Below are 12500 nucleotides of genomic sequence, written 5' to 3' on the forward strand. Positions count from 1 at the left end.
AATTGTGGGACCTTATATCCACAGGTGCGTGCCTTCCTAAGCTATGTTACATCAGTTCAAGTTTGCCCACAGGTTAGACCCCAATCACGTTCTTGACGTATCTCTAGGATAATTAAAGCAAACATGATTCAGCTGACCACAATTTGGAGTGTCACAGCAAAGGGTCTGAATGCCTGTATGAATGAGAGCTTTCCCTTTTAGATTTTTTATACATTTCCCCCAAAAATGTCACTTTGTCATTATGGGTTATTGAGTGTTGATTAATGGGCCAAACTGGCAATTTTATCCATTTCAAATTAAATCTACCACCCTCCAAAAAGTGATGGTGTCTGCATACTTTCTGAAGCCACTGTATATACTGGCATTACCACAGTAACCAAAAACACCACGAACGCACATCCTCACCCACGCACACCGCATAAATTGCATGCACACATTTTATGCTAGCTTTTGACAGCTCACTGGCTGAAGAAAAAAGTTCAGACTGAGCAAAATGTCCAAACGGGCTGAATGTGCACATTCACTCCCCCCCCCGTCTCTGACTCGCTTTCCTTTACGTCCTGTCCTCTGCACTGTGGAGGGAACTGATGGAAGTTTGTTTTCTCCCTCCCTCCCCTGCTTCTTCTCTCTCCTCTCACTCCCTCCCTCTCTCCCCCTCCCCCTCTCCCTCTCTCCCCCACCTCCCTCTCTCCCTCTCCTCTCTCTCTCTCCTCTCCCCTCCTCTCTCTCTCTCTCCCCCCTTCATCTCTCTCTCTCTCTCCCCCCCCTCCCTCTCTCTCTCTCTCCCTCCCCCTATCTCTCCTCTCTCTCTCCTTCCCTTCCCCTCTCCCTCTCTCCTCCCTCCCTCCCTCTCTCTCTCCCTCTCTTCCCTCCCTCCCTCTCTCTCTCTCTCTCCCCCCTCTCTCCCCTCCCTCCCTCCCTCTCCCTCTCTCTCTCCCCTCTCCTCCCCTCCCTCCCTCCCTCCCTCCTCTCTCTCTCTCTCTCTCTCTCTCTCCCTCTCTCTCTCTCTCTCTCCCCCTCAGGTTCCAGGTGCACAGTAAGCTGGTGAACTTCATGGCTCCTATTGACCACAGCTCCATGAGTGATGAGGCCCGGTGAGTAATAGATTAATAACGTTCATCAGGCGCCCCTCCCCGTGACAGGCCGGTATTGACCCGTTCTTCAACTCGGGCCGCGCCTCCACATCCCCTTATCAGATCCCCATTCGTCACGGGCAGGGCCGCCCCCCCCTCCGCAGATCCGTCCCCCCTCCCCCCTGCCAAAACCCGCGGCTGCCTCTAATTACCGCCCCTGTGACGGGCACATCTCCATAACCACCCCTACCCTACCCTACCCTGCGCTGTGCTGTGCGCTCACACACACACTCACACACGCATTCACACACACACTCACACACATACACACACACACGCGCACACACACACACACACACACACCCCACACTCTCACACACACACATTCACACACGCCCTCTCACACACACTCTCACACACACATACACACACACACACACACACACACACCCACCCACACTCTCACACACATTCACACACTCACACAGACATTCGCACACGCACACACACACACGCACACACACCCACACACCCACACTCTCACACACACACATTCACACACGCCCTCTCACACACACTCTCACACACACATACACACACACACACACACACACACACCCACCCACACTCTCACACACATTCACACACTCACACAGACATTCGCACACGCACACACACTCACACAGACATTCGCGCACGCACGCACACACACGCACACACACCCACACACCCACACTCTCACCCACACTCTCACACACATTCACACACTCACACAGACATTCGCGCACGCACACACACGCACACACATACACACACACACACACACCCACACACACACACACACACCCACACACACGCACACTCACACACACAATCTCACACGCACACACACGGTAATTACTGGAGGAAGTGCTCTGCTGGTATCGGTCTCACCTTCAGAGGTGAGTTCTCTCTCTATATACCCTTGTGTGTATGTGTGTGTGTTATTAGTTTTTTTTAACTTGTAAGAATGGTTGACAAGCAGAAACTTCAGGCGGCAAAGATATCCTTCCATATATTTTCAGGTTCTTTGAATTTTGCTTAGATGCCATAACCGTGCGTGAGTAGATTTTGAAATAAGGAATATTAAGCATTTAACAGAAGAATCCGGCTGATGCCGTGCTGACTGGCTGGAGCCAAAATGGAGGCTGTAACGCCTTGCTGAGTGAGGAAGGTTTTCAGTCATCAGGATCTTCCCTGACTCTGAGTAGATTGCCAGAGTTCTTTTTTTTAATTCATTAAGGACAACTAAGGGCAAGGTTTTCAGCAAACCTTTATTTGAAGGCTCCAGCATAAGCTTTTATATTAGCATTCATGTGCCTGTGTCAGTAACTGGCATAGTGGTAATGTCACCTGCTGCATCAATTCTGACATAACACATATGCCTATTTGCGGTTATTGACTAAATGAGTGCTTATGCATGTGCTATGTATGGCTTATGAAGCCGTTATAGAGTAGTATGTAGGAGCCCTCAAATAAAGTATTACCGTTTTTTTCCCCCATCAGTTTTATCAGACATTATTGTCCAGAAAAACAAAAAAGCCCAACAAACGGGACCTGTACTAATAATTTGAAAACCAGACATTCCAGGGTCAGTCTGGCAACCCTCTCTGTGAGAGAGAGACCTGGTTCAAACTGCCCGCAGTCAGCCAGCGTGTGACTAGGGCCACTCCACCGCAGGGACTGCCCAGCACTGCGCAGCACTGCCTCGTGAGTCATAGCCTGCGCATGCGAGTCTGCATTCCCACGCTGACTGAAAACGTTGCAGTGATGGAACGGACCTACCAGTGCGATTGGGCAATTCTGACTTAAAATGGGCGATGGGAAGAATATTTAGCGGTCATGGGCATTCCTGTTTAAGTTTGTTTTGTCAAGAAGGCTTTTAATGAGTGCATTTGATGTGTTTATTTTTCACACCCGCGTCACCCACTTACATAAGTGGGGAAACTCACCTCAACGGCAGCCATTTTGTGGTGGAGAGAATACCAATCTTTCAGCCAATTAGATCAGTTGATAGGGTGGCAGGTTGAGAGTGCCAGGTTTAGGGTGGACCCCGGGGAGCCCCCCTACTCTTTTGCGATGAGTGTCCCGGGACCTTTAACGACCACAGTGAGTCAGGACCTCAGGGAGCCCCCCTACTCTTTTGCGATGAGTGTCCCGGGACCTTTAACGGCCACAGTGAGTCAGGACCTCGGTATAACGTCTCATCTGAAAGACGGAGTCTCCTACAACACAGAGTCCCCATCACCGCACCAGGGGTTTGGGTTTTATTCAACCAGATCGCCCCCTCCCGGCCCACCAACATCGCTTCAGGCAGCAACTGCCCAGGAGGTTTCCCATCCAAGTACTCTCTCCAAGCCCACACCTGCTTAGCTTCAGCCATTCTGCAGGAGCAGGGTGCATTGTGGTATGGCTGCTACAAGAGCAGCACAGCTAGATGGACAATGGCAGATCAATACAATGCAGAGGCAGGAAAAATGAGAGTCCCGCGTTTGAACTCTTGCTTCCGTTCCGCCGTGAAACCTAACTCCAGCATATCGGGTTACGCGCAATATACTTGAAACAATTCAAACTCATTTCGCCAGCATAAGTGGCACTTAGTTGAAATGTACACATTTGTATCCTTCCGTTTTAATTGCGGCGTGTGAATGTGTGGAGGGAAGACGGGCGCGCCGTGCCCTCGGGGTCGGACGGTTGAAAGCGAGGTTCGCGTGAGGGACGGGAAAGAGGTTTGACTGGCGGCTCTCTCGCCCGTCGTCTTCCTCCGCCCGATATTTCATTCACCTGGGCGGTTTATTGTTTTGCTCCGTATCGAATTTGTTCCACCGAATTAACTTCCTTAATTGAATGGAATGCGTTTCCCAATTCGCAGATAATGGTTTCCTCCTCTTTTATATCTGAACCAGGTCGCTGTGGTGTTGTTGTGTATGTGCGGTGTGTGTATGTGTGTATGTCTGTCTGTCTGTCTGTCGGTCAGCCGTTACGGTTCCCCCGAAGGTGGCAGTTGTCCTCGCAGGCCGCAGATGTCCCCCAGGTCCCCCCCTCGGCAGGGAGTGTCCCTCCGATCCCGTCCTATTAAACAAGGCCAATATTTCAGTTAGCGGCAGGCCTTTAACAGCGGTCATTAAGGCCCTCATTACTCTTTTATTGGAGGCTGCGCCGTTTGGGCCGAGATTAGGGAGCGAGCACGTCTGCGACGGGGGGGGGATGGAGAGACGTTTAGTCCCGTGTTGTATTCGCGACGTTCCGTCTCCCGCATTAACGCGCGTACGTCGGGGCCGGGGGCCGGGTGCGACGGTATTGTCACAAAGGACAAAAGAGGCACTTTGAGGCGCGTACTCTGTTCCTGAAAATCCGTGGGGTGGGGGAGGGGTGTGACTTTGCAGGAGGAGGGGGAGGCTGGCGTGACGCTGAGGAGGAGGGGGGGGGAGATGATTTATGGAGCGGCCTGGGTCGGTTCAGCCTTTACGGAGATGGAGTAGTGTTCTTACACACGGCGTGTCAGAGCTGAGCTCTGTACTGAGGGGGGGGGGGGGGGGCAGAGGAGGGGGGGCGGACAGGTGAACTGTTGAAAGAACAGCTCAGGGCAAAATCTGCTTTAATACGGGAGTGTGGTGCACCTTGGATCATCACGGAACTCTTAATGCATTATGGGAACTCGGTGGAGTTGCTCAGTTTTCGAAGTGAGAAGTTACTTTCGTGGTGGCTTTCAGTTAAGCCCCGCCCTATTTTCGACTGGTCGTTTCTTTGGTCTTTGGCATCCAGATTATGTCCGTATTGGGATTATCCACATAAAAGTAATACTGGCGTAAATGCACCAGTAAAATGAACAGATTCAAATCCGTTCGTCTAAACCGCTTCAGGAGGTGGTATGAGACGCTTTCAAGATGGATGTTATAGAAGTGTAAATGTGTCCGTCTCCAAAACGCATATTAGAACCAAAACTCCTCCCAAAACATAACTCCACGTGGAGTAGCCATCCCCCAAAATGGAGTGCATGTAGCTTCACAATCACGAATGCAACCAGGGTCGCTGCTGTGTAAAAAACCCATCAGCCATCTTCTGTTATACGCTTCTGCTCAATATGACATCTTCCCTTTAAGAAACTGAGGATGCCATACACACTTTTTTTGAAGTGCCAGGCCCTGGCTGGGTGGAAATGATGTTTACTTCTGTGATGCACATTGCTCTTCTTTAGCAGTGTAGCCACTAGTTACACCTTTGGCAACTCATTTCCCAAAAAGCACATAGCATCAAAAACGACTTTTCGGAATTTACTCAGAGATTTCAAGCAGCATTTCTGACTGTAATTTGTAGTCATGGCGTCGAGTGAAATGCGGATAGTGTCCCATAGTTACCCCCCCCCCCCTCACCCAATGTGCGGGAAATGTTTAATTACCCTCCAATTCTCCCCTTTACTGCTGCTCTCTAATTTTAGTCTGGTGGGGAAGGTGCTATTTATATAAAACAACTGTATCTTTTCTTTCTGGAAATAAAATAATGAATGCACACTCAATTATCCCTCCTCAGACTTTGCAGCTGCTCACGAGAAAGGATATGTTGGATATCAATTTATTTTACACGTTTTATTATTTGAACATTTCAATGAATTCCCATCAAAAACTTGAAAGTATACGATCAGGTGTGCGGAAGGCCAGATGTACTTTCTCTGTAGAAATACTTTGATACAGTACATTTGGAGGTATTTATATAGCGTACTTGTGTATTTGCATTACATTACAGGCTGATGCTCTTGCCCAGAGCGACTTACAACAAAGTGCATAACTATAACCAGGGACAAGCACGCTGAAAACCCTAGAAGGAAGTACCTGTTCCAAGTGCAAGAAGTGACTGCATAACATGAACCCCGTAGATTAATCTCATGAGAACAAACCAACCTAGAATACAATGCTAGGAATAATAAAACAGGTATACACAAGTGGAATAATTGCCATAGACAACATCCAGGGCTAATAAGAATATAGGGGAGGTAGGGAGGGGAAAGGTGCAGCCTGAATAGGTGTTTTGTTGACTTTCAGGCAATTGCATCATTACGTTATTTCATGTCATTTGGCCGGCTAATGTGCGTTTTCGCTAATGTTTAACATTAGGTAATGTTTAGGTAATTGTTTACTAATGAGGTAAATTACATGAACCCAAATCCATGTTTTGGTCAAAGATTCTGTAGAAACATGCCACTGACATCATATGTGAGAAATACGGTCACTGAGGTGGTTAATGTTTATTTGTGGTTTTAAATTACCAGAGCACTGTCGAATTTTGTTTGATAAAATTGGGCACATTTTAGGGGCAGGAAATTGAAATAATTGTGACTGATGTGATGGGTGATGAGGGAGTCTAAGAAAAAAGCATAAGACGCATTTGAACAAAACAAAGGTGAGTAAGACTACTGGCAATAACTAAAACAAATGTAAAGAAGTCTATATTTGTCATTGGAAAAATATTTTTTTGACTGATAATGTACACTTGTTTATATTTTTGGCATTTGTCGCGAGTTGCTTTATTCTCCTGTTTTGTTAGTTTTCATTATGTAGTGATAATGTCTTGTTTTTGTCCTGTATGATGTTTTTAAAAACATTGTTGTTTCTTTATGATCATTGTCTGCATTTTAAATAACGATCCATTAATGCTGCTTTAACTCACATCACTTACAAAGACAAATTTTTCCATCACTTTTTCTTTCTTTGACTCCCTCTTTCTTAAAGTTACATGAAACTCATCACATCTGTTGCTATTATCGATTTCCTGTCGCTAAATTGTGCCCAAGAGATACGGAAACGCTAAAAATATATCTGGAGCCAGAATTGTAATGTTTAAAGTGTGTTGTCTATCTAGTGGCAGAAAATCTAATTTGAGTTTTAACCTCTTATGATGAGCGTTGTCTTGGGAAATATGATTGCACTGTTTTGTTTTCCATCGTTCACTATTAGAAAAAAGTCAACCGAAACGGCCCAATAAAATAAAAATAATATTGAATCGCAATTCTAACTGTATCCTGATAATATCATGATAATATCATATCAGCATGTCCCTGCTGCGGTTTCTCATCCCTATCACGTGACCGCTGTTTATGTCATAACTTTTCTGGCTGTGGAAATGAGGAAGTTACTCTTACACTTATATGAACAAAAATGTTTCTTAGTGTAGACATAATTATGTCAGTATATCTAAATGATTCCTGGAGGCCTGTAACAGCATTCTGCCCACCTTAAAGGCGTACTATGCAGGATTTTCACCTTGAAACTACCATGAAACGACCATGCTCAGTCGTCACGATGATACACTGGCCACCTGTCTGTGAGCATTTCTGCCCAGTACCTTGCCTGTCTGCCTGTATTTGTTATTCTGAAATACATTTGGGACCCTTCTTGGCATAACCCTTTTCTCTTTGTGGGCGTGTCTGAAAACTTGTGGCCAATGGCAGAGGAAGGAAATGAAGAGGAGGAAGTGTATGGATTGGCTACAGTGGTGCATGTTCAGCTGGGTTAGTGTTAGAGAGAGAGGGTCACTTCAGTGGTTATCTGAATGCTAAGTGGCTAGTCGGCATGGGGTAATGTTAACTAAATTAATTTATGTTTGGCAATGTTAGCTGGCTGGCCACGATGGCCCAAGAATTTGCTGTGGGTCCGATATATTACAACTATATAAAGGCAGGAAAAGAGGTTGGGTTTTTCTCTGGGTCAGAATAGGGCCGAGGTGATAACTTTGCGTGACGGTGACAGGCCTGAGTCTGACTTTACTGCCACTGTCACTCAGTGTAACTCAATGCGCTGTCTTCCTATATTAGACTACATTTACCGGGGCGACATGGCTCAGGCTGTAAGAGCAGTCGTCTGGCAGTCGGAGGGTTGCCGGTTCGATCCCCCGCCCGAGCTGTGTTGAAGTGTCCCCGAGCAAGACACCTAACCCCAAAATGCTCCTGCCGAGCTGGTCGGCACCTTGCATGGCAGCCAATCGCCGTCGGTGTGTGAGTGTGTGTATGAATGGGTGAATGAGAAGCATCAATTGTACAGCGCTTTGGATAAAGGCGCTATATAAATGCCAACCATTTACCATTTACAATGTCAAGTTCTGTGAAATCTTCAAGAGGCCACCACAATGCATTGAGATGTAGGCTATAAAAAAAAATCTGACTTGGAAATATTTTAATTGTAAGAATTGGGGGCGGGGTATGGCCTGTTCTGAATGATTAACATGTTGTAAGTAATATTCTACAGGAATAGAGGTATTGCAATATGTCTTGAAATGCATTTCATTTTTGTCACTCAAAACTCTCGGTACAACATTAACCTTTTAACTTAATGAATCCACACAAATGCCACCTTAATGCAGGCTGTTTCAATTATTTTTATACATTCACTCAATGAACGCTTGCATTGTCCTTTTTGTCACTGGTGTTACTTGTAACAACATAAAAGGTTTTTTTGAATTTTATTTCACAGTTCAATTTGCCCGTATATGCTAAAACAGTTTAGTTTAATTATAATACTGTACAATGCACTTAACTGCATAACAGATTATTGCATAATTTGGGTATTTGCATAGAATTGCCAAGTCCCAAACCATTTCCCATTTGTTCCATTGTAAAGAGATCGCATATTTGCATAAACCATTATTGCATATTTTAGATATTGTCATGGAATCATATACAATTACATTGCATAATGATCCTTAAATATATGTTTAAATTCAGCAGATGCCTCTTAAATAAATATACAATAAAATTGGCCGCTAAAGACAAATCCACACAAATTTAAGGTATGCGTTTTTTTTTTTTAAACCACGTCTATTGCAGATGCCTGACTGTAAATGCAAGCATAATCAAAATTAAATAAGCTAATCGAGCATTTTGGAATACTTGTCTCCCTGACCGGTATGAATGCAGCTGTTTCCGTATTTTTGAAAAGGACGTGATTCAAACAGTCTGCAATACTGTTGCTAGAGTAACAACAATACAATAAAACAACCATACAAAGCTATTGTCATAACTCACTAGAGCGAAATATCTATTTGTATTGTTGGTGCTCAAGCGTCGCCATCTTGGGGGTGTTGGCTGGGTTGAGAAGGTTAGGAGGAGACATTTTTGATTGTAAGCACAGGAAGGAATGAAATCCTGCATAGAATGCCTTTCAAAATACCGTTAGGCTTTGCTTAAAGGTCTCATTTTGAGCTTAACGGCGTCTGTGCTGAACGCTTGGATTTCTTCCTGCTATAAGGTGGGCCTGCTGAAGGTGGTCATGATGTTATTTTTTAGCTGACAAAAGATAGTGACTTAACTCAGTGAGTGTATGCAGATACATTACATTATAGTTATTTAGCTGATGCTTTTATCCAAAGCGACTTGCAGTTGTTTCGACTAAGCAGGGGACAACCCCCTGGAGCAATGTGTGGATCTTATCCTAGCGACCCGCTTGAACCGCCAACCTTGCGGGTCTCAGTCATGTACCTTGACCACAAGGCTACAGGCTGACATATGCAAATTAGCGTATCGTAGCGTAGTGTCTGCAGGGCGGCCTGTAGCGTAGTGGTTAAGGTAAAGGACTGGGACACACAAGGTTGGTGGTTCTAATCCCGAAGTAGCCACAATAAGATCCGCACAGCCGTTGGGCCCTTGAGCAAGGTCCTTAACCATTGCTCCAGGGGAGGATTGTCTCCTGCTTAGTCTAATCAACTGTACGTCGCTCTGGATAAGAGCGTCTGCCAAAATGCCAATAATGTAGTGATGTCAAGTTCACAGAAGTCCAAACGGCTTGTTTAAATGCACATTTCCTTCATACGGATTGTGTGGATTTATTTAGGGATTGTGCGTTTAGGTACTTTCACAGTGTTTTTATAGCACCTTTGACTTCTTTATAATCCACATAGCAAGTGAAATGTCATTTTCCACAATATGGGACCTTTATGGTCAACAGGCTCTGTTATTTGGTGTTTATTTTTGTTTTGTTTTGTTTTTCTGGGTTATGGACCACAGATTGAGGAGGCTTTCGGTTTAAGGCAACAGATCTAAAACGCGCCCTGAATGGCTCCGCATAAAGATGGAGTCCTGTAGAAAGTTCTAGAAGTCTGGTCTCCTGATGCGAGATCAGTCCAGGGCTTGCCTGAGAAGCCTAGTGGAGCGTCCCCTTGCCTTGAGGAGAGCCTTTTGCGCCATTCATTTCCATTCACGCATAGTCCGTAGTCTGTCACGTCTGACGGAGAAACGTCTTCGGTTTTTCGACGCGCGACAGCGACGCGGGTCTTATCCGCCGCGGCGACCGCTCCAGCCGCGCGGGACGGTGCGTGTCCGCCGGGCGGTAACGACAGAACGCGGGCTGACCTCCCCCAGCGAGCGGTGCCAGGGGCCACCTTCATTTACATAGCGATCAATGGACTACAGTAATAATTGTGATCTATTGCGATAACATTAAAGTAGCCGGCGACCTTTGCGGAAAGGCATGCCTGCTGACCTTTGTGTGGAGGTGCGGGCGTGCTGGGAATGAATGACCCGGCCCCCCCAGCCTCCCGGTGCCATATCTCACACGCTGCTTTATGGCCCCGACACGGACCACCGGCCCCATGAATGTTAATGCCCAGAGAGAGGGGCAGAGGACAGGGGTGGGAGTGCAGAGCCTCCCCCAATGCACACACACACACACACCCACGCACGTACACACAGTGACACACTCATGCGCACGCATACTTACACACACTTACACATACACCCACGCACGTACACACACTGACACACTCATGCTCACGCATACTTACACACACTTACACACACTTACACATACACCCACGCACGTACACACACTGACACACTCATGCGCACGCATACTTACACACACACACACACACACCCACGCACGTACACACACTTACACACACTTACACGTACACACACTGACACACACATGCGCACGCATACTTACACACACTTACACACACACACCCACGCACGTACACACACTTACACACACTTACACATACACGTACACACACTGACACACTCATGCGCACGCATACTTACACACACTTACACACACACACACCCACGCACGTACACACACTTACGCACACATACGTACACACACACCCAGGCACTTACACACACTTATACATATACACACCCACGCACGCACGCACGCACACACACACACCCGCACACACAGAGCTGTAGGTGAGGCAGGGAGATGGCCATCATGTTCTTACTGCTGATAGCGGCTGACTCTCTTGACCCATACACACGACAGCAGGTAGAGATTATGAGAGGCACGGCAGACCGCATCCCCCCCTTAGCACAGTGTCATCCAGAGGGCCCGGCTGTCCCCCCCACCCCCCCACTCTGCCACTCAGCATTCCACAGCCAGCACACGGGCCATGCTCGGCTGGAATAAGAATCACGCATTATTTGATAATCAGAGTTTATTGTAATCCATGACCCTGGCCCTGCATTTCAAATGGGGATTGAGGATTAAGTTCCCCCTCTGCCGCCTGACAGCCTGACTTCTGATTCCCCAGGGCAACACTGCGCCCGCTTTAATGGAATGTATAACTGTGTGTGTGTGTGTGTGTGTGTGTGTGTGTGTGTGTGTGTGTGTGTGTGTGTGTGTGTGTGTGTGTGTGTGTGTGTGTGTGTGTGTGTGTGTGTGTGTGTGTGTGAGAGAGAGAGAGAGAGTGTGTCTGTATCTGTGTCTGTCTGTCTGTGCAGAGTGCGATTCTGTGTGTATGTGTGTCTGCTTGTGTCTGCATGTCTCTCTATGGAGAGAGTGAGAGAGTGAGAGAGTGAAGAGAGTGAAGAGAGTGAAGAGAGTGAAGAGAGTGAAGAGAGTGAAGAGAGTGAAGAGAGTGAAGAGAGTGAGAGTCCGGACCAGCCCCCACTCACGACCCGGCTAAAGGGCCACAACATGAAGGCACACACAGACTCACACAGACACCCTGACTCATTAAAGACATTGGCAAATTTGTTTTAAATGGCCTTAGTTTACAAAAACACAGGGCTAATGTGTGGTGTGAGTGGATGTATGAAAAGTATGATGAAGCAATGTTGGATGATGCAATGCACACCCAAAAAGAACCAACAAAAGCCGAAATGTCCTTCAGACTGGAGGCACTGGCCCTTTTTAAATTTTTATTAAATGTTACAAATATTTTGTTGTATTCCGTTACTTAATACTTCATTCAAGTCATGTAGTTAATAGACCACTTTTCACATGAAAATGATATTGAGGCTGTCTGGGATTTTCTGGATAGCCAGAAACAAGTGAGACAGCCAAGTCTGCAGAAGAACTGTGGCAAGGTCCTCGATTATGTTTGTAACAACCTATCACCTGATTTTCATATAGAACTACCAAAGATAATTTATGAAGTTTTAATGGCGAAGGATGT

The 12500-nt window shown here is 46.4% G+C and overlaps 1 protein-coding gene across 3 annotated transcripts in view; it reads left to right on the plus strand.

Moving 5' to 3' along the window:
• The window catches only part of aatf (apoptosis antagonizing transcription factor), a 73413-nt gene that overhangs the window by 48757 nt on the left and 12156 nt on the right, over nucleotides 1-12500 (plus strand). Inside the window, exon 11 of one of the 3 annotated variants that reach the window (XM_061250306.1) lies at nucleotides 1023-1094. The exons of the other annotated variants lie outside the window; for them this stretch is intronic. Coding sequence (XP_061106290.1) covers nucleotides 1023-1094 — 72 coding nt within the window. The remainder of the gene's footprint in view (nucleotides 1-1022; nucleotides 1095-12500) is intronic. 3 annotated transcript variants of the gene reach the window in all.

Source organism: Conger conger, chromosome 7 (genome assembly GCF_963514075.1).
Source record: "Conger conger chromosome 7, fConCon1.1, whole genome shotgun sequence".
Classification (NCBI taxonomy): domain Eukaryota; kingdom Metazoa; phylum Chordata; class Actinopteri; order Anguilliformes; family Congridae; genus Conger; species Conger conger.